Source organism: Nyctereutes procyonoides, unplaced genomic scaffold (genome assembly GCF_905146905.1).
Source record: "Nyctereutes procyonoides isolate TBG_1078 unplaced genomic scaffold, NYPRO_anot_genome, whole genome shotgun sequence".
NCBI lineage: Eukaryota > Metazoa > Chordata > Mammalia > Carnivora > Canidae > Nyctereutes > Nyctereutes procyonoides.
In genome coordinates, this window is record NW_026575132.1 from 18,375,444 (window position 1) to 18,399,476 (window position 24,033).

Here is a 24,033-nt window from a genome sequence, read left to right on the forward strand (position 1 = left end):
TATTTTTCTTTTTTGAATGAGTGACTTATAAGATTAGAGGATTTGTATCCTGGCTCATATAAAATATATTTCAAATGCACAGATTTCCCCAGGGCCCTGTGTGTACATGCATGCATCCTCAGTTGTGTACAGATAGCTTATATGAGGGGAGGACCATGTAAATGCTATCAGAGGGAAAAAAATCATTTCAACCTGAAAAATACTTTCTTTTGAAATGCTTTGATGACATGTCTTTCATAAAAGTATAATATTTCTACTAAATATTTCATCTCTGGCTTTAATGTTTCCTACTAATCAGCTCTTATCATCTCACCCCTTTGATCTATCCTGATGTAAACTCTCTCACTAACAATCTTGTTTTTGTTTTTTTTTTTAGTTTGGTTGTAGATTTCTGTCTATCTTGAACACTCAAATCTGAAAGTACTCATCATTTGATTTATTGGTCTTTCCAATTCCCAAGTTGATTGTAGAATCATGATGGATAAATTCTCTAAGTATCTAATTCAGAACACTTAAAAATTTTTAAAATTCTTCTGACCTTCCTGTTTCCTTTTGAGGACTGGAAACATGGACCAGAGCCTATATCCAGGGCCTTTCAGTGACCCAAATGAAAGCCCATTACAACTCTCAGGCTTACATTTTTCCTTAGACTCTACAGTCATGGAATTATATCCTGAAGTTATAGACATCTCTCTGGAAAACCATGTCTAGTTTATCATGCTTTTGGTTAACTCTTATAAATAGTCATGAAGCTACTTACTATTGTCTTTTCCTTGTTCAAACTCTGGATGGAGTCCTCAGTACTCCAACTGTCCAACTCAATCAAAGTGCAGGGAAAGAAGCGAGAAAATATACTACAACATTTACTGCATGAGTACTTCTGTATAATGGGACTATGATTTAAATCTATTTTGCATTTAAAAATTTCCATAATAAGTATATGTCATTTTTCTAATTAGGAAAAGGTAAGTCCCACTATTGATATCGATATATATATAGAGATTGATATATATATATATATAATATATATCAATCTAGAGAGAGAGAGACAGTGAGTCAGAGACAGAGAAAGACACACACACACCTACAAGGGTGAGACCAAGACCTGATTTAGAATTATACTAAACCAGTAAATATTGTTCTAAATTCTTTGTACTAAATTGGAAGTACCAGTTTCACTGCCACCTCTACCAGTTTCAATGCCCTCAAATTCATTTTCTGTGATCTTTCCCACAAATGTCATCTCTGTTCAAAACACTTCCACGGCTACCATGAATAGTATTTATGAATATAGGTCATCCATTTTAAGGCACACAAAGTCTTCTATATTTCTGTTCCTGTTCACTTCCTCACCCCATACCTGCAGCTAGGCTTTATCAGACTATTTCAGACTCCCCCCCCCAATATGCTGTATGATGTTCATGTGTCTGTGCTGTTGCTCATGCCACCCCTTGTGCTTCCCCCTTTCATCTACTTGGTAAACTCTTATGCACCCTTCAGGATGACATAGTTCAGGATAACATAATCCTGTATGTAAATTTTACTGGACATGAGCAAGGGGGCCTTTCATTTTTTCTTTCTTCCTTTCTTTCTCTGTCTTTCTTTATTTTTCCATTGCATTTGGACACCCTGCCATAACATTACTTATTTTATTAATTACTTATATACATTAGATTGAGATACTTTTTTCAGCTTACTTTCACCAGGAACCATGAAGTATGTTGGCTTCAGAGAATGTTTATACAAAATACATTAAGTAGGACAGAAGCATAAGCTTAAACTTTTTTCTTTTTAAAGAAGCAAACTAAGTCATCTTCACTCCCCCAGTTCCAGCACTCATTCTATACAAATGACGTTTACAATCTCTATGCCATTCTATACCATCTTTTCTATTATGGGAAGCCCTAGGAGGGAGCTTTCATTTATCAGCTTCCTTTCCAGGGCTACCAAAGGATGATGCTCCAGTGTTTCTAATCTACACAGACACACGACTTCCATGAGTGCTGCCACAAGCCAATGAGACCTTTTGCCTGCCTGATTAAACACACAGGACTGAAGGGCTACACGAATCCATTTCGACTTGGTTGAAGCACGAATGCTCAAGAACTTTATAAATGTATAACATTTTAAAAACTAAAAAAATCTTGACTTAGCAGTAGTACTTACATGAAATTCAGTGCTGGCTATTGTTTCCTGCACTTCTTATAAATCGTTATTAACTCTTGAGAGATATATAAACAGGCTACTTTGCTCCAGTTGTGTTTTACTTAATATTATTGATTGCTTTAAAATTTGGAATACAAATCAACGCAATAGTAATAATGTAATATGCTATTTTATTAACTCAAAAAAGAACAATCTATATTTATGGATAAAAGTTCATTTTGATGTAATTTTTACTATCTGTGGTTGGCATCGTCTTTTTCTGAGCAGAAAATGGCAATTCCTCAGGTTTCTTTGGGAATCCAAAATCTCCTTTGAGGCAAATTAGGCATCATGTCAAACACATATAAAAGCCTTTGATCTTTTGCATTATTAGAAAGTTACTAGTCTTTAGGGTGAGATTCCTAAGGTTATCCACTGTGTCTAGGTCATTCTATTCAGCTGCATAAGCAGTTCCTTTGATGGATGGCTGGTTTTCTACAACACTAGCATTATCTCAGCAGGAGAAGGCAGTGTTTGATGTGTTGCAATTTGTATTACATGTCCATGGAACATCTACAGACATTATCTCAGGAGGAGGGGTTAAGAGAAGGAGGAGCTGTGGCTAAAGACATTTAATGACAGAATGAATGGAAATTCAAAGATTGCCGTGCAGTCAGCCTTAAACACTGGACTGCACCCCCCATCTTTCTTTCACATTAATTTAAAAAATCTCCTAACCCAATTCTCATAAATACACATAATTTTATTTAATTTTAGTCACAAATCAACATCTTCAAAATGACGAGGATTTTGACAGCTTGCAAAGTGGTGAAGGCCCTGAAGACTGGTTTTGGCTTTACCAATGTGACTGCGCACCATCAATGGAGATTTTCAAGAGCTGGCATCAGGCTCCTCTCAGTCAAGGTAACATTGCCATATTTATTGTTTTGGATAAAATTGTATGGGGTATAGTTTAACATGAAGCAGAGGTGTCACTTAGGAAGCAGATACAGATATGCATATAGTTCTGAAGAGCTACTTGATTAATATCGGCTTTAATATTGAATCTACTGGTTTAATAAGTGTTCATTTTCTATTGCTTTGAGTAAAAATATGGAAATTTTCAACCAATGTAAAGAAGGGTCACAATTCCTGTGAATATATAAAATGTAAGTGTTCTGTTTAGAAAAATAGTTACTTTTAAAGGCTATCAGGGTCTGTCTGTGCCCCGTCACTAGTGCACACAGTTAGGGTTCAAACATGAAGTTGCTTACATGTTCATAAGCCACAGCACAAAAGGTAATGTTGTAAGCTATTCTTTACTAGCTCATTGTAAAGTTTTCTCTTGGGAATGTCATTTTTTTAAGGAAAAAATTTTGGACAGAAAATACATAATTCTAGTATTTCCTGACTGTGATGTAGACATCTTTGCTTTTTTTTTTCCCTTTCCCTCTCAACCCTTCCTTTGGTGGTCCACACTTATTATTTTTATTTTGCAGATTAAGACATTCAGGCAATTAACAGCTGATAATTCTGTCCCTCTGAATGTATCTCTAACTGAAGAGCAGGTCTGGGAAAAGAACATTAAGTGTTCTTCCCCACTCCCACCTTTGAGTTATGAAATTCCAGTAGAAACTTCTGTTCCTTCCTATAAATTTATGAAGGCATTTATTACCAGAGAAGTTGGAAATTATCCATGGGAATTTTGCCAATGAAAAACATTTTTAGTGAATATAAAGTTTAAGTAATCACAGTAGCTTGAAATAGATTGCTTCTTTAGTAGTAAGAGCTATAAAAAGTGAAGTAGAAAAAAACCCAAACAACCTCTATATGTTGATGTAAAAATTGGTTCTAATAGTTTTGGGTGTTCTACTAATGCTTTGTATGCTCACTGGGTTGGCTGAAAATCCTCCAAATACTTCCACAACTTCCATTGCTTAGATTACTCAAGTCAGGATTCAGCATGATTTTAGCCCAGAATGACATCTGTAGGACTAATCTTTGTGCCTCCTGATCTTTGTGGCCTCCAGTTACAGGGTGGGGAAAGAATATGCATCAAAAGAAAGGAAGAGGGAGGGAGACAGAAAGAGGCAGAGGTGAGGAGTGAGGAGGGGAGGAAGAGAGTGAGAGAGAGAGAGAGAGAGAGAGAGAGAGAGAGAGAAAAGAAAAATAACACAAGATCTCAGGAGAAAGTATCAGAAACTACCATTTTTAAAGTAAGAAATCTAGAAACAACCTTTTTTTTTGGGGGGGGGGGGTTTCAGTTAAATTGCAACAAGACAGCCAGAAAGGAGATATGTTCTAAACTATCATTGAAGATGCACTGACTAGGTACAAACTCTGAAAGCGAATATTGGTTTTAGTTCAGTGTTAGTAATATCTCAGGGGTCCTCATATATTACTGCAGAGAGAGTAGAGAGTAATGAAAATACTATCACTTACAGTTAGAGGTGCATTCTAAGACTACAAAGTTGTGTCCCTGGGAATATCTTTTTCTTCTTACAAAAAATACGTAGGTAGGGATAGGTGTACCTCTATCAGACACCAGGAACACAGAAATCGAGTGACTACTTAAACTGGCAGAGATGTGACCAAGATTAGAAGCCACTTTTCCGTGACCATAAGTGCTCCCTATGACTACAACCACAACAAAAATGATTTAATTATGTGGATAGACTACAGTGAAAGTGGTTTTTCTAGCTCACGGTGGCATAAGTGTTTTAAAGGTCTGTCAAAGTTCATAACTAAGAGTGACAAATTTGTAGGAGGAATAAGCCACCGTTTCATGATGTAAAAGTCATTACTCACACTCAGTCATCACTGGCCAGAGTTTTGGAGGAAAGCCAGGCTTGACAAATAGAAGTTCTTGAACTTCTCAATAGTGGATTAAAATTCCATATAGCAGTCTCAGGGGGTTTGTGTTTTATTCACTTATTTTGAAACAGTCCTCTACCTGCTTTACTTCCTGCCTTCATTTTTAAAACTCAACTCCCTTAGAAGTTATATCCAATTTTATTCTTTTAGATGGACCATACAAATTATTAGGATGTGGTTCCATAATGGTCAGTGAAAGGCAGTGAGAGTTGGCATTATCGCTATTTATAGCTAGTAAATAGATTGCAGAAGATACCCTGTGGGCAGACCTATAAGCATTGCCCTATATATTAGTTGCCTTTTTAGTGGCTTTGGAGGTCACTTTTCTTCTCCCACTGGTGACAGAGGGGGTTTGACGACAGCAGTGACGCACTTGGACTTTTATGTGGCCCTTCCCTGTGTATTTATTTGTGGCCAATATTTACAAAGTGTACCTTGCCAATCGACACAGTTGTATTTCTCTTATAGGGACGAGGAAAGAATTTCAAGGTACTCTACAGTCAAGGGAATTAGATATCAAGGATAAATATGATCAATGACCATATCAAATGGAAGTTTTAAAGATCTTGATCTCTTTCTATTAACATAGAAAATGTTCAGTGCTCAATATTACATTCAGCCCGTTGTAGCTGTGTAGCAGAAAACATACTGGATGGGGAATAAAAAGATTTGGATTTTAACCCTTCTTGTGCATTTCTGAACTTGGTTAAGTCACTTATTCTCTTTGAAACTAAGTTTTGTCATCTGCAGCATAGAAACAATTCTTGGCTTACTCAAAGGGCTGTGTGATTATCACATATAATCAGTGCTTAAAAATCTACAAAATACTGGGGCGCTTGGGTGGCTCAGTTGGTTAAATGTCTGACTTTGACTCAGGTTATGATCTCAGGGTCCTGGGCTCCCCAGCTCAGCACGAATCTGTCCTTCTCCCTGTCCTTCTCTGCCCCTTCCCTGCTCATGCTGTCTCTCAAATAAATAAATAAGATCTTAAAAAAATCTATAGAATACTGTAAAAGCAAACCCTGGATACTTAAGATTTTATTTATTTATTTTAGGAGAGAGAGAGAAAGAGAAGGACAGTGAGCACAAGCGGGTGGGGGTTGGAGTGCGGGGTGGGGCAGTTGGGGAGAGAGAGAATCGAAAGTTGACTCCATGCTCAGTGCAGAGCCTGATGTGGTGCTCTATCTCACGACTTCAAAATCATGATTTGGGTAGAAACCAAGAGACGTTTAACTGAGCCACCCAGAGCCCCCAAGCCTGGATACTTAAAAAAAAAAATTCTGTCCAATACATTTTAGTAAAAAGACTTAGTGGAAAGATCAGAATTTCTTCATGTTTTTCATGAACTATAATTATTATAATGACAAAACGTCTGATGAAAATTCTCAAATATATATAATGATGATTTTTTTCACCTTTGCCTTAATATTAAACATAAACCTAGGAAGATATTGCTTATAGCAAATTAAACTCAAGAACTATGGAGCAAATGATCTCTATTATTTTGAATTCAATTCCAAAAGTCAGGATGTATATCCTAATATCTTTTTTAATGCTTTTATCTTGGGAGTATACAGGAAGAATAATAAATGGAAATAAATGAGTAGTAAGTGCATAGTCTCTGATTTCAAGAAACTTATAAATTTAAAAATTCTGAATCACAAGTTCTGGGAAGCCACCAAGATGAAATAGTTTTATTTTTACTTGCAAATGAATTTGGAAACCAAAGGTATTAAATTGAAAAGGTTAAGTTCCTTATGAATATAAAAGGGTTCAGTAGGTACTGCTTCTCACGGTAATCCACTTGTTTTTCAAAATGGTGACCTGTGTTACAATTAAGCCAAGAATCTAACAGTCCAAGTGTCCTTCTCTCTGGTACTTCAGATACAATTGAGCCCTAAGAGTCATTATTCCCTTTGAATGGTTTTCATTTTGTAAGATTTTTATATTCTGTTTCCAACATGAAACTACCTATTTAGCTCAATCTTGAGGAGCTATTGTCATTTGACTAGAAATTGGCAACTACAAAAACTCATACAATTAGAATCATTTAGTTTTATTGTACTAGCTTTAAAGACATTCACAGGAAATAGAGTTCATTATTATATTGGAGTTTCTTTGTATGTATTAGAGGTGGGGGTAGGGATAGGGTTATCATACACTTTCAAAAATAGCTATTGTATTAAACCTTTAATACACATAGATATGTTTTTAGGGTTGGATTTCATCCATGATATTACAGATTTTTGAAAAAAAAAAAGATTAAAATTCAGTCCTTGCATGGAGACTGCTTCTGCTCCCTCTGCCTGTGTCTCTGCCTCTCTTTCTGTGTCTCTCATGAATAAATAAATAAAGTTTTTAAAAAATAAAAATAAAATAAAACTCAATCCCAAATGAGTGGTTGAAAAATTGGTCTGGATTATTAACAACATTGTATATTTTGGATTGATGATATTTCTTTAATTAGGAAGTAGCCTCCTTTTTGTTTATGTACTCTACTTTTTATATCCCCCCCCCATTCCTTCTAAAGTATAGGCTCTTTTGTTGGTCATTAAGAGTGCCTTGTCATTTTGAGCTTCTTGCCAAAAACTGTTGAAAAAAATGATAGTCAAACAGGACCTAGATAAGCATAGGGCGAGTGAGCCACTAAAAGTGCATCAGTAAAGCAGGGCCATGGTGTGCCTCCATCCATGTTGCCTAAAACGCACCTCACTCACTTCATCTGAGTTACAATCCTATGTAAGAAGCTAAGAAATCTGATAGGGGAAGTGCCTATAGAAATGGGACAAGTCTTGGCCTTTTACTTCCTTCTCCAGCTGATGGAGATTTGAGTTTCCACCTGACCATGCTTAGCAGAATTACTGATGGTGTAGAAGTGAATTTAGGTTCTACTCTTGTGGAAATGGAGAACATTCCTTTGCCATCACATCTTCATTAAACCTTTTTCACATTTCTGACTTGTACCAAAGCCTGGGGGTATAATAGAGAGTTTTCAGTATTTCTTAGCAATGGCCATGCCAGAGCCCACTTCAAGGCTTCAGCAGTTTGCTATGCAAGACCAAACATGCTTGATGTGACTAGTATTTTCTAGGGTATGCATGGTGACTGAGGTGTGAAGGAAGCTGCGTGAGCCAGCATCAGACTTGGTTTTGGACTCTTCAGTCTTAGTGACCAATAGTTTCCACTTGATTTTTTTCATCTGATCTAAATTAATTCAATTCATAAACATTTTCTTTTTAATTTTTATTTATGATAGTCACACACACAGAGGGGAGAGAGAGAGAGAGAGAGAGAGAGAGAGAGAGAGAGGGAGAGAGAGGCAGAGACACAGGCAGAGGGAGAAGCAGGCTCCATGCACCGGGAGCCCGACGTGGGATTCGATCCCGGATCTCCAGGATCGCGCCCTGGGTCAAAGGCAGGCGCTAAACCGCTGCGCCACCCAGGGATCCCTCATAAACATTTTCAAGGCTCCTCTATTCCTTTTTCTTGTGTTGTTAACTTACTAAATGCCATATGTCAGTCTTTTATATTTCACAGGGAGATTATTGGCTAACGTGAAGTTCTAACAGATGAATCAATCGGGTCAATGCATCACTAAGAATTTTACTGAAGAAGTGTCATCTATGATGTAGAACTAAATAAAACCATATTAATTTATTACCATAAAATAAAAATTAGCTTACAATATTGGAGATCCCTCTCAGAATAATTTTACCATGTAGGAGACGCTCATTAAGGTACTTGTTAAAAAACCTACCCTCTGTGAATTTATTTTGTAATGGAATTTTTCTAAATGCTACATTTTATTCATAATGAGAAACATAACTAGAATAAAAATTACTTATGGATCTGACTCATTTGTTTACAAATGTCCGGAACAGAGAAGTATTCAAGTAAATTAACCTTGTGATTTCCCCCCTCAGCAATGGCTTAGGTTTAACCAAAGCCAGAGAGCTTAATATTAAGTTAGGATGTTGTAAGGCTTAATTGATTACTGCTGTTACACTACTTTTACTTGTAAGTGTTAGGCATTATAACTACAGAGGATCTCATTAAAAATGCCACACAGAAATTGTGCCTTAATTCTGAATTTTAAGTATCCATATTCTGATAGTATGATTTCAAGAGTGAAAAATAAGGTTAATTTACCAATAAAGAATGCCTTAATATTTTAACTTTTACCATATTATCTGTGCAATAATAACTGAAATAAATGCTGGCTTTAAGCTCCTTCCTTTCTAAAGCTTGCTTCAGATTTATTTTATTTCTGGGAAGGATGAGTATTGATGTAAACTAATAGCTAAGAAACATCAGGTAAGCCAGAAATCAAAGATGTTATATGGCTTTAGGCCTTGGTGAAAATGGAAATAAACTCATGGGGTTTCAACTTTTTCTGATATACAAATAATTTATGTAGACAAATGATTTAACAGCAGTATAGTCAGATTCCCAGAGTAAATCATTTTCATTTCTACTACTAGCTCAAGGGGATTATTGCAACTATAATGTTTTATATTCAAATATTTTATGGAGCTTATTGATAAATTTGTTTGGGGCTTTACATCCAGAATATCTTACTGATAAATTCTCACACTCAGGGGAAGAAACAATGTAGTTATCCCCATTTCATGGATGTGTAAGTGCTAGAGTTAACACAAAGACACATGGATGTCTGTTTTGGTACACCAAGTGAAATATGCCCGTAGCAAATCTGGTTAGACTTTTAATTAGGCCCAAACACCACTTAGAATTTTTTAATTTGGCATTTTGCTTACTGTGCTTATATACTTGAAGCCATCATTGATGTTTAACCTGGTTTCAGAATGCTCTAAATCACTTCTCCTGCTGTAATGTTTTTGCTTACTCAAGAGTCCACTTACATACCACACTTTATCCCCACATAAAATAAATTATTTATATTTTATTACCTTTTTTCTCCCTTTTTGTTTGCATTTTAAGAACAGATTATTTAAATCAAAGAATTAGTAAGGGTGCTTGATTTAATAAACAATTCTCTAAATAGGATATTTTAGGGCAGTGCTATTTATAGTTGACATATTTCTTCCACTTCAACCAAAATATTGTCATGTGTTGTAACAAAACATGCTGTCTTTCAATTTTCAATTTGTTTCTTTCTCGCATAGTCCTGTAAGCTTCACATATGCAGAAATCTAATGTGATAGGTGTTTACTGATAGCAATTTTCGACTGCTAGAAAAGTCTTATTTTGACTTCTTTCCACTGTCTCAAACTAAAGGATCCAAAGAAAACTGCTTCAAAGGACCAATATTTTTGAAGTTAGCCCAGAGTGATACTGGGATGTGGAATGATTAAGGAATGAGTGGATGACTTTTAATAACATAATACTGAATGCAAAGGAAAAGCCTAAAAACAGTAATGAACACTGGGCTCTTTTAAAACTTTCATAGGTTAAATTATAAATTATTCTTTTTTTTTTATAAATTAATTTTTATTGGTGTTCAATTTACCAACATACAGAATAACACCCAGTGCTCATCCCGTCAAGTGTCCCCCTCCGTGCCCGTCACCCATTCACCCCCACCCCCCGCCCTCCTCCTCTTCCACCACCCCTAGTTCATTTCCCAGAGTTAGAAGTCTTTATGTTCTGTGTCCCTTTCTGATATCTCCCACACATTTCTTCTCCCTTCCCTTATATTCCCCTTCACTATTATTCATATTCCCCAAATGAGTGAGAACATACACTGTTTGTCCTTCTCCGATTGACTTACTTCACTCAGCATAATACCCTCCAGTTCCATCCACGTTGAAGCAAATGGTGGGTATTTGTTATTGAATTTTGTTACTTCCTAAGCCTAAGTCCTCTAAATCAGTTGAGCATAGCACCGGGGACACATTTTCAAAGCTTTTTGAAGGAGAATTTAGCTGTGTGACTCCTATTATTAGTTGCTGCATTGTTCTTATCCTGGAAAGTTCTTTGAATCATCTACCCTCTTAAACCTAATTTCAAACTGAGAGTATTAGGGTATAAAATTTTGGTCATTTATTTGTGGTCGCCTAAAGCTAATCAGTCATCTTACCAGGAAATGAAAATAGACTCATAAATGTAGGTTTACAATGAATTTTAATTTTGGGGAAAAAAAATCAGAAGCCCTAAAGAGATGAGATGTTTAGGGGAAATGGAAGATTTGCTTATAGCCTCACATTTTTGAGATCATTAAAAAATTTATGATATGGTAAAACAACAATATCAACTTCCTTGGCAGACAAACCAATAAATAGAGGATTTGTTGGAATTTCTACTTATATGCAAGCTGCCTCACAAAAAAATGTGTTTTTGTCAGAAATTACCTATACTTTGTGAAAGAATCTCCAGGTTCTATAAATATTAGAACGTACAGCACCCAAAGATTGTGCAGTTTATTAAAAATTCCATTTAAAAAGTAGCATAAGGATACAGATCATGTAGAAATTTATGTAATTTAGTTTAACTTAGAGAAAAATACAATTGTAAAATAAAAGGTTAAAATGGAGTATTTACATATATATAGGAAAATTCCACTTTAGCCTACTTAAATATTATGTGTGGGAAAATCTACTATCTTATGGGTGTTCCTCTTCTAAATTTGCAGACAAAAGTAATGTTTAGTAGTACTAGGACATAGGAACTACTAATTTCAGTCTTTATCCCTCAAAATCATATAAAGTCACAAAAACACACAGTTTCTGATTACTTGTTTTGTAATCTAAGTGGCTTCCAGATCCACAGTATCTGTATACTCCAGGCTAAAAGAAATCAAACTATAAGCGTGAACTAGTTTTGATGCCTTTTTCTTGCTACCCACATTGGCTACAAACTGTTGGCCTTATTTGGCAGGGTGGGCATGAGGTGCAGGGGTTTGTTTGCATTTTTTGTAAACATAATTACATGGATGGGAGAAAAATACAATTGTGACAAGGTGGAGATAATGTTATTAATTGCAGACACAATTTAAACATTGGTTCAAGGTCAATCAAGAGACCTTTAGAAGGTATAGGGAAGTGTATGTATGTGTGTATGTGTATGAATTTTATTTTAGGCAGTTGCATACTAAACCTGTGCTTAGTGGCCCCTAAAAGTGAATGCCTACTCCCAGACATTGAGCAACTTGGAGGTACCATGAGCTTTGGACTAAGGACCTTGACTGACCTTTAGGCACAATGTCAAATTCACCCAAAGTTTGGGCTAATTTTTAATGTTTGAAGGATACATGAAGAAAAGAAATCCTTTGGGTGTCCTGCCATGTTCCATATGCATCTAGTTGTTGTTTCTGGGTTAGAACCCCCATAATTAGCAAAACTTTATTTCTTGAGATTCTCCAAAGCCTTTGAATTCTTATTGACTTGTTTGGCTTAAGTATCTATCATGAGTTAGGTTCTCCAGAAGCAGATACTGAAATGGTGTTTAGGGAGCCAGATGTTTATTAGGGGTCAACTCCAGTGGAGGGAAGTTTGAGGAAACAGAGTCGGGCAGAGAAGTAAACTGTAGTGCAGGCTTGGTGAAGCATAGGTCAACCTGACAGAGAGCTCCAGATACTCCATCAGAGTATCCTATGTTGGACCTGACCTTTCATCTCCCTGCCTGGTTCAGTAGCCAGCGTGGGCATGGGGCTCTCCATGCTGGGCCTCCATGGGCTCATGGCAGGACAGCTCTCTGGAGCTAAAGTAGACCCTGAAGGAACTGATGACTATCCCCAGGCCTCCCCCCCTTGCAGCAGGACAGTGGGTCCTTCATGAAAGGACCCAGAGGGGCATCTCCAGGTTTATAGCATGTACGGTCCTAATAGTCTTGAAAGCTTCAGTTACTCTTCTCAAGGGCTTGGAATCAGTATGAAAAGTTCTCAAAGCCCTCTGGTTCTCCTAAGATTACAGGATATAACTAATGGCTTGACATTTCACTTTGACAATTTATAGATTTAAGTTAGGTGATTCTTGGTTGACCTGGGCATGTTGCAGTTTATCCATGACAGTTTTGAAAGAAAGCTCTTATTAATAAATTCAAGTGAGTTTGTAATTGCACTGCTTTTTATCCCTATTTTAAAAAAATTGAAAAGAAGGAATAGAAGTAGGCTTAGAAAAAGAAAAAGAGGCAATACATAATCTTAAAATGAAATTTTCTACTTGGCTCCAAGCAGAGGGAAATGATAGAGGGTTGTGGATTGTAAGCCATATTGATGACAGTCAGAAGTCACTGCTTTTCATTTACTAGTGAAATGATCTCGACTCCTCCAAACCTCAGTTAGCTTTTCTTTAAAATGGAGATCTTAACATTATCCATCTCATTGTTTTTTATGAGGATTAGAAGAGAAAATCCATCAATAGCTTTAAAACAGGGCCTAACATGTCATGTTAATTGGTATTAATGAGGCCTCAAGGAGGGGATCAGGGTAAAGTTCCCAGGGAGGTCAAGGTGCTCCCAAATCCTATTTTTCCAACATAACTTCATAATTTTATTTGAAATAAGATACATTTCTCAGAAAAGTAGACATTTATCACTCAAACCTATATACACAATTTATCTGTGCAACTGCATATAGACCTTAATAAGCACAGATAACTATATATGACATCTGGTTTATGCCTTAACAGGGTCTCATTAAAGCAATACCAAAGGTAGAAACAGGACTGTGACGGGTCACTCTACTTCTATAAGGCATGCTTAAGACATGTTATGCTTTATTTTTTTTCAAACATAATGATTATTTCAGAATTAAAATGAAACAAAGTAGGAGGTGCTTTAACATATGGACGCAAAGTAGAGAAAAATTGAAGTATACTTGTCATCTTTAGTTACTATTCTCAAAATTAGTTAAAATATTTAATGTGTTAAATATATACCAGCACTAAATGTAAATCTCAGCAAAAATATCAATAAAAATATGGCAGCCTCAGTTTTTTTTCCAGAGGGGAATAAAAACAGGTTATTCATTGTAAACTATTTGAGGATTTGGTATAGAAGTGTAATATTATGAGACTATTAGTGAATGAAAATAAATGGAATTGACCCTGACATATAGAAAAATTTGGCAAGCATTTTAGATGAAAAGTAAGGGAAGAGGGGCACCTGGGTAGCTCAATCGGTTAAGCCTCCAACTCTTGGTTTCAGCTCAGGTCGTGATCTCAGGGTGGTGACATTGAACCCTGTGTCAGGCTCCACGCTCAGGGGACAGTCTACTGGAGATTCTCTCCCTTTTCTTTTCCATATACCCCTCCCCCACTTCTCATTCTCTAAAATAAATAAATAAGTCTTTAAAAAAAAAGTAAAGGAAGAAAGGAGAATAATTGGGCAATGTATGCTACATCTAGTTTATTCCTTTTCCCCAGTGATGGAGGATTAGATTTAAGTCGATGTTAAGATAATAATTAGTACTGATAATGGAAGCAACCTATTAGGAAGCCCAAAGAATAAAGATTAGAAATCATCTTCTAGGCTCTTCTGAAGACATTAGTTGTATGAACCTAGTCAGTGTAGAAACCTAGGGGTGCTTATGACACAAGGTTGACACCCAGTCCCAACTCACTCTTTACTTTCATCTTCCATCTTTTAGCATGAACTATACCTATGTGGGACATCTGTATTTGCTCACGAGTAAAAATAAACAAGCCAACAAAACCCAGTAGCCAGTGGGCATTAGAGAATTGTTTTGAAAAACCATGATATCAGCATGTGAACAACATCTTAACATGACATAATGCCCCCCCCCCATATTTCTGTGCATTCACCAAGTATGTAGTGACTGCCTTAGTGTGTGAGCAACAGTGGGCTATTTCTGTGAGAATATAAAATCGAATTAGGCATTGGGTTTTCTGTCTCAGAAGTCATGAACTAGCAAAGTAGAAGAGTCATTTCAATTAAATCAAAAGGTAACATACAAACAATATACACAAATGCAATGAGATCACAGGAAAATCAGTTGTTAATTCTGACTTGGGGGAATCTTTGAAGAACTATCAGGAGCAGGACTAGGAAAGATAACCAGGTTGTAGACAGGAAAAGGAAGCACAAAAGTCTAGAAAGGTGGGGGGTCTAAGAAAATGGGCCAGATGATGGAACTCGGAATGTTAATTGGAAATCTGAAGATTAGTATTATGAGGTAAGTGTTTAAGAAAGATAGCTTTTAACTGCACTGCATAGGACAGGTAGAAGCAGGGAGGGATTGGAGACAGGGAAAAATTGGGAAGCAATAATAAATGATGATGGAGATTTTCTCTTGGGTAGTGACAAAATCCAATGTAATGTGGAATTAATTCTAGACGTAAATAGATTACTACCTATGAGCTACTAATAGTCATTATGAATTAGTAGATACTATGATGCGGTGGAACTGTTTTATTTTACTTTATTATAATAAGAGTACTATACTATAGTATAGTAAGATTATTACAGTAAGAGTAAAAATAGAATAGTATTTTATTATAGTAAGAGGATTTATTATAGTAAGAATATATAGTATAATAAGAGCATAGTAAGAGTATAGTAAAAGTAAGAGAACATGAGACTCATCCTCTTAACAAATTTTTAACTGTAAATTTTTTTTTAAATTTTTTTATTTATTTATGATAGTCACACAGGGAGAGAGAGAGAGGCAGAGACACAGGCAGAGGGAGAAGCAGGCTCCATGCACCGGGAGCCTGATGTGGGATTTGATCCCGGGTCTCCAGGATCGCGCCCTGGGTCAAAGGCAGGCGCTAAACCGCTGCGCCACCCAGGGATCCCTTAACTGTAAATTTTTAGGGATAATGTTGCACAGCAGATCACTAGAACTTATTCATCTTAAACATTTGAGATTTTATGTCTGTTGGTTAGTAACTCCCATTTACCCCTTCCCTTAGCCCCTGGCAACCACATTTCTTTCTGATTCTATGAGTTTGACTATTTCAAATATCTTTTATAAGTGGAATCATGCAATATTTGTCCTTCTGTGACTGGCTTATTTCACTTAGCATACTGTCCTCAAGGTCCACCCATGTTGCCATATATAATGGAATTTCCTTCATTTTTTAAAGCTAAGTAATATTCTGCTTTATGTATATCCTATATTTTCTTTATATACCCATATATTGATGGATAGTTAGGTTGTTTCCATATCTTGATTACTGCGAATAGTGTTCAGTGAAGATGAAGTTCTAACATCTCTTTGAGATCCCGATCAATTCCTTGGGTAAATATCCAAATGTAGGATTGCTGGATTATATGGTAGTCCAGTTTCACTTTTTTTGAATGGTCTCCATACTGTTTCCCATAATGGCTGCATCATTTTGCATTCCCATGAATAGTGGAATTATTTTTAATACAGTAGTAATTATTTAAGTAACTTTATTATCTAGCCTGTTGGACCAGATGTGATTTGAAAGTTCTTCTCCCAGGGGATGTTAGGAAAAGATGCCAAAAAGAGAGACACGGAAACTCTAACATCTTTCTATTAGACTTACTATCTTTGGATATGAAAGATTTGTAAAACCAATGACAGTGAGAAAAATATTGAACTAGAAATCTACATTTTATAAAAGAAGTTCAACTAAAAATAAGACAAAGGAAGTAAGAATTCACAATATGGTAAAAACTTACATCAAGTATAAAATGAAAAAATAAATGTTGTTATTTTCAGTATTAAAGTTTCTAATTTTCAATGTTAAAGGAAATAATGGAAAAGTGGGATGTGGAAGATAGTATATACTTTCATTTTTTCTGTCTTACCAAATTCATTAATCATTTAGCAGTACTCTGCTAAACAGTTAGTAGATTATCTTATTAAAGTAATTTTCCTAAAGTGTGAATAAAGCTTAATTATGATGTAATGACTTTATAAAAAGGAATTGCTGTACCCACTTACATCTCTAGTTGGTAGAATATGGAAGAAAAATACTGTGAAAGCAGGTGTTCTTTATTCCCTTAATTAGTCTCCCAGGAAATAAATCACATGTTATTTTTATTATTTTTATTTTTTTAATCACACGTTATTAAAGACAGCTGTACATTGTCCATTGCTTCTTACCTTTGTGAGCAGCACCTAAAAGAAATAGTTAAAATATGACTGGAGCAAAGGAAGAATGCATTCTTTAATCCAGTTATGTTCCAGAGAAACAAAAATAGAATTACGTAGCACCTTTGCCACCTGATAGCCATTCAAATTTGCCGCCTGATAGCCATTCATTCAAATATTGCATCTTTGCCACCTGATAGCCATTCATTCAAGTACTCATTCATTCATTCACTCCTTCATTCATTCATTCATTTTCATTCATCCATTCAACAAATCAGTATCTTATACTACTAGTAAGATTTTAGGGTAATAATTAATGATACATTCTCTTCAATTTCTCTATTTAGAATCAATACAGAAATAAGACACAGTATTCAAACAGATAGCAGTCTACGTATCAGCTTTATTACTGTTAATGCTACTTAGAAAACAGGACCTAGATATGTAACCAAATAGGCTTCTTGGAACTTCTATTCCCTTAGTCAAGTGAATACAACTGCAGCTGTCCCGCCTTGATGTACAACTTAGAACAGGTTTCTTTGAAAAGAGATTAAGAAAGGCTGAGCCAGTCCTGCCCAATTCCATTTTCCAAAGCCACCAGTAATTCCTCTTACTTCTTCCTTGTGGACCAGGGGTTAAAAGACCATTTCCAAAGTCTCTGAAAGTTAACTTCATGGTCCAAGGTATGAATTCAGAGAGGTACAAAATGGTTTCTCCAGTCACTCACTATGTGCCAGACATTTTGTTATGTGCTGGTGATCCTGTGTGGGACAGACAGGCAGGCTCTCTGTCCTTGACGTGGTCTGGTGTTGTCTATAGTCTTATTGGAGAAATTAGTTACATGCTTGGATATGGGGCAGTAAATAACAAGTGTCAATTTTTGTTTAGCCTTAACTTGGGAAGGGACAAGTCTTCTGCTTGTTTGGTTAATGCACAAAGATAATCAAACTTGGATTTCTAACAAGTGGTAGGATTTGGGTAGGTAGAAAGAAGAGATGGCAGGGATGAGGGTGAGAACTTGGGCATATCCGAGTTATTATAGCTCTTCAAGGCTTATTTTTTTCTGACAAAGTCTTCAAAGGCATCTGTAGAGCTGACCTTTCATATACAGCAATTAATCATATTTATACATCCAAAACCAAAACTAAGCAAACAAAAAACAAATGAAAAAAGCAATGTAATCCATATTTTACCAGCAAGGGAATAGGGAGAGAGAAAGAAAGGTGGGAGGGACGGTCAGCATTGCTCTCTCCAAACCAACTGCGTTTATATTACCTCTCCTTTCCATCCAGAAAGTACAATTTTATTTTTTAATATTTTTTATTTTTTTAAAGGAGTAACTTTTTTTTAAGCAAAGCATCTTTTTTTTTAAATTTTTATTTGTTTATTTATGATAGTCAGAGAGAGAGAGAGAGAGAGAGAGAGAGAGAGAGAGAGAGAGAGGCAGAGACACAGGCAGAGGGAGAAGCAGGCTCCATGCACTGGGAGCCCAATGTGGGATTCGATCCCGAGTCTCCAGGATCGCGCCCTGGGCCAAAGGTAGGCACTAAACCGCTGCGCCACCCAGGGATCCCAAGGAGTAACTTTTTAAAAAAGATTTTATTTATTCATGAGACACACACACACACACACACACACACACACACACAGGCAGAGACACAGGCAGAGGGAGAAGCAGGCTCCATACAGGGAGTCCGATGGGGGATTCGATTCTGTGTCTCCAGGATCACACCCTGGGCCAAAGGCAGGTGCGAAACTGCTGAGCCACCCAGGGATCCCCACAGAGTACAATTTTAAATGATCCCTAATAAATAGGGCTGTGCATGGATTGGTATGGATGGGGCCCGGGTAGAAGTAATTGACCATAGTCTATGATTTTTTTTTTCCCTTAAAGCATCTGCTTTTTTCTCCAGAAATCTACCCTCTCTTTACTTAAAATAATTCCTCACCTGGTTACATGGAAAATTATATTTGTTCTTATCCTAACATGTCAATATATATTTACAACGCATAGTTATTTTATCTTTTAAAATCTGTGACCTAAGCATTTGCCAAACACCATGTGATTGATCTCATTGAAATAAGATTCCCAGATAGACATTTCTTGTTCTGTTGCTAAGGTTCCTTTCACGGTTGCCTTTAGTGGGCCATGCATGTTTGGGTTGTTTTCTAAGCATTTTATTGTCAATTTGGTGGAGTCACTATGAATAAAAGCTAATAATAACAACAACATTTAACTAGTCCTTTGACTTTGAGTCACTTAAATCTAAAATTAGATAGTGGATTAAAAGTTAAGTTTTTTATTGGCTATGATTTTGAGATTTGAAGAATATTCTTATAATTTCATATGCATTTAATTAGTGATGAAGAATTACACTATAATGAAAATGAGTACTCAATTAAAATTAAGGCGCTAAGTGGATCCTGTCACACATGGAATTTAATTTTCATGAAAGTTTTACTGAGAAAAGTTATTGGAATATTAGTTAAAGACCCAGAAGGGAAAAAGTAAAATGAAGAACTGTAAGGACATGTGAAAAAGAATTGAGACTGTTATCCCAAGTTAACAACAACAAAAGAAAAACAAAGGAAAAATCCAAAGTATCCATCTGCAAATAATGCTCATATGTGTATTCACATTTTGGAGAATAGTTGTTCTCCATGTCTAGTGAGAAACTAAATCGTCCACAATTCCATCAAGCAGGGGTCAGAGTTGACCCACTTTAGAATGTATTGCATGCTTCCTTCTATTGCTCTGCAATGATTGACAAAGAGATGGGCAGCAGCCAATTAGACTCTAATTTCTGTTTGAGTAAGGTGGATATATACATGTTTACTCAACTCATTTTGGTGATTGAGCTTTCAGGGTGCAAAATAACTTTTTATCCCTTTGAATTCATCTTGCTTTAGACCTTTCACTTGAATCTGCAATGGCAAATTCATATTTTTAATACCTGAGAGTAGTATAAGAAATCTAAAATAATTTTTCTTCAAGATTCATTTCCATAAATTATCCTAAAATTAAATAGAATAAAACAGAATTTTCTTCCCATTCCTCTATATTTTAGAATTTACTGGGTAAGGAGAGCTTTCTCATTCTTTGACTATATTTGCAAAGTGAAATAGGGAATGAAACAGTTTGTTAAGTGATTCAAGCACTGTCAGCCTCTTTCATGTGAAATGCCTAGTAAATAGTTATAAATGATCTTTTGTTTTGTATTATCATGATATTTGTCTGAGATCTGCATACATTTTTACACTTATATGTAGCATACTCAATATGCGTATGCTGATTTAACCATCCACTGATCTTTCCCTTCTTCACCCTTGTCTCCCTCAATGCCACTCATATCTCTTTCCCAACATAATATCTTCACATTGTTAGACTAGATTAGAAATGTTATAGAAAGGCATTCTTAGTTAAGAATAATGGAAAGGCAACTCAAAACAAGTATTTGCTTGTTTTTAAATTCATATCTTGAACAAACTAAAAGCTGAATAATAATGATTAAAATAGTAATGATTTCCAGTATATTCTTATGTTATTTTCTTCAGATTAATACTCAGTGAATATTTAGTGCTGCAACAAAAATTGAACAATTGTCTACTCTGTGCCAGGCACTGATGTTGGCCCTGGAGGTACACCAGCAAAGGAAGCCGACCTAATAGTCTGCCCACCTGAAGTTTGAAAAATAAGGCAGTGGATGATATATTAGGAAGCAATGACTGCTATAAAGGAAGAGTGGGCTAAGCAGATAAAGCACTGGGGAAGATATTAGCAGATAGAGCACTGGGGCGCATATAATTATTTTAAATAGGAGGGTCAAGGTAGTTCTCGCCAAGAAAATGGTTGACATTTGAGTAGATGTGAAGGAGTCTTTTTTATTTTTAAGATTTATTTATTTATTTTAGGGAGAGGGAGAGAGATCTCCAGCAGGCTCTGCAGAGCACAAGCCCAACACGTGGCTTGATCACATGAGATCATGACCTGAACTGAAACCAAAACTTAACTGACTGAGCCACCCAGACACCCCCTGAAAGAGTCTTTAAATTTTGGACTTTAAATTCATAATCCGACATGAATTTCTTTTGTAAAATTTTAATTTGTATTACTTAAAGATGGAAAAGAAAGGGTGAATTCTTTTATTAAAGAAAAATCTCCCAAAGCCAAGGAAATTTTATCTTTGTTATCCCCACGTCGTTCAGTGATATTCTTCTTGAGATTTCTTCTTTTTATCATTCATGCAGATATCTAGCTCTTTTGCTAAATGGAGGGCCTAGGGACACTTGTCCATGTATCTCCAGAGCCGAGCATGGGACTTGGCACATTGTAGGTGCTCAGTGATTTTTTTTACCTGAATGTCTAAGCAGTCTTATTGGCATATACATTTTTATTAATCACACAGGGACCATGTCATGACCATGTCTACTAAGGTCATTTACTTAGTAGAATTCATATTTATGTATCCTTTGGTTAGTTTCCCTGACATCGTAGGGGTGTACAGGCTTCTCTTCATTAAGGTTTCCTTTGTACTTTCAGCATTTGAAGTATTAAAGTGCTCTGGCAGTAGGCACTTAAATTATCACTTAATGTTACAATCTAATTCCTAAGGCTATGGACCTCTTTCTACTAGGATGAGGCTACTGAAATATCTTACAATAGTAACTAGGTGATTTCTTTTGGACTCATTGGAATGAAATAACATTTGGGGAACTATTAGCTAGCAGAGGGGATTCCAAATAATAGCTCTTTGTTCAGAGTTCCTCTATCAATTCATAGATAAGTCAATTGGTACTCATCATTTTAAACTCATCAGAGGCCCATGTAGTTAAGTGGAATATAAAGGGTACTATAGGCAATAAACAGAAGCCTTGTAACAATATAATGTGTAGTGGGAAAGAGCATTGGAAGATCTATAAAAGCTGCCAAAAAGAACAAAAAATAAAATTAAAGGATCAAAAAGACATATTGAACACAATCTCAGGGACTATTTCAGGCAACAGTAAATGTCTCCTCAAATATATCTTTAAAAGGCTGAAAGCAAAGTAGAAATCTAGTCCCATGGAGAGAGAAAGAAAAATGGCAAGTAGAATTGTAGGAACAAGCTAATAAGAATTGGATTTGCTTATGTTAATTTTTACCTTTCTTTAAAATAATTATATGGTGTCTAACCCAGAGATCAATTTGCAATTCTTAAATGAGAAAAGAAAAAAAAAGATAAAAAAGTAAATGATATTTTAGGCAAGTATGGCTTAGACTAGGAGAGATAAACTGGGGTAGAGAGAACAGTTGCATTTGTAGTTCATGCCCATTTTGCCAACTAACTACAGTTATTTTTAAGTTCTATCAAAGTTACATATTATTTAGGAAAATATTTTCTTCCCTCCTTCCATTTTGTGAAACATGTAGGTTACACATGAATTTCTCAAGAACAGAAAATAGTCCTTTTAGTAGAAAATACTTTTTTGACAGTGAATTTTCATTACTGGACCAAAGAGTTTCACCTAGTGAAACATGTCAGAGATACCTAAGGAATTTTCCCATTAAAAATTCCCCTACCGAGAACCATCACCATAGACATTTGATTAGCTTATAATCTTTAGCAGTACACTGAACATTATTATTCTTACTTTCTAAAATCAACAACCTTGAATTGTAATAAGTCTTGAATTGTAATAAGTCAAGTCATCAGTCTTGAATTGTAAATAAACAATAGTTGGCAAGTTAAAATAAAATGCAAAATAAGAAAATCATGCTATTAGAAGAAGTGACATGCACAGTTGATTTCCTGTATACAGAAGCAGAATTCAGAACTTGTGTAGAAGCCTTGCCACCACTCGTATTACATTAATTACTTATTTTTCTTTATGCTGAGTAATTCCAAAGCTTTTAAAAAAATTTAAATTCAATTTAGTTAACATAGAGTGTAGTATTAGTTTCAGGGGTAGAATTTACTGATTCATCAGTTGCATACAACTCCCAGTGCTAATTCCAACATGTGCCCTCCTCCATGCCCATCACCCAATTACCCCATCCCCTATTCACCTCTCCTCCAGCAACTCTCAGTTTGTTCCCTATAGTTTAGAGTCTCTTATAGTTTGCTTCCCTCTGTTTTCATCTTATTTTATTATTTCTTCCCTTCCTTATGTTTATATGTTTTGTTTCTTAAATTCCAAAAAAAAGTTGCTGAGAAGATAAACCATAATTATTCAAAGATAAAATATCAAGCTTGAGATCTTGAACCCTAGTTCCAAAGCGATACATAAAATGAAACTTTATCTTAAAGATTATTTAATAAGCCAACAAAATTCCTTTGGGTCACTCCATGGCCCCACACATATGCACTCACACACCGAAACATATATAAGAAGTGCAGTATAGCACTTTGTCCAATCTTTCTCAGAAATAGATCCATGCATTGTGCCTCTGATTTTAAAAAAATGAATTCTCCTGTTGATAGGAGTATCTTCAAGATATCAATTTTAATAGGATATACTAAATTATTTTGCTTGTAAATATAAGTTCATGTGTGTGCATATCTACTATAAACAATATTTAGGCATAAAGTATATTGGTTTAAAGATGATCAAACACTGCTTTATACATTAAAGAGCAATCATTAGAATGCCAAGAGTTTTGTGTACTTTATACCTAAAAAAGGGCATTGTATTTCTATGGAGAAGGCTACTAGAGAAAAATAATCAGGTTTTCCCATTTTAACACTAGAAAAGCTGACTGCCTGTTGCTGAACTAAAAGAGAGTAGTAACAAAGGTCTAGAAATCACTTACTGAGCTTCTGCTGTATGCCAGTGTGTGTGTGTGTGTGTGTGTGTGTGTGTGTGTGTGTGTGTGTGGTGGAAGTGGGGGTGGATGGTAGGGCACAAAAGGATTAGACACTATGAGTCTGGTCCTAAAACTGTAAGAGAAAGAAAGTAGAGAATTCCTGTTTCTCTTTAATGGATGCACTTAATCTTCTCAGAGAGAACAGAGAGAGAACAGCACCCTGATCTCC

General features: G+C 35.8%; 1 protein-coding gene across 1 annotated transcript in view; it reads left to right on the forward strand.

Moving 5' to 3' along the window:
- Positions 1-2,798: 2,798 nt before the first annotated feature.
- CPS1 (carbamoyl-phosphate synthase 1) overlaps positions 2,799-24,033 on the forward strand; it is a 122,219-nt gene continuing 100,984 nt past the window's right edge. Inside the window, exon 1 of the mRNA XM_055345190.1 lies at positions 2,799-3,069. Coding sequence (XP_055201165.1) covers positions 2,944-3,069 — 126 coding nt within the window. The 5' untranslated portion in view covers positions 2,799-2,943. The remainder of the gene's footprint in view (positions 3,070-24,033) is intronic.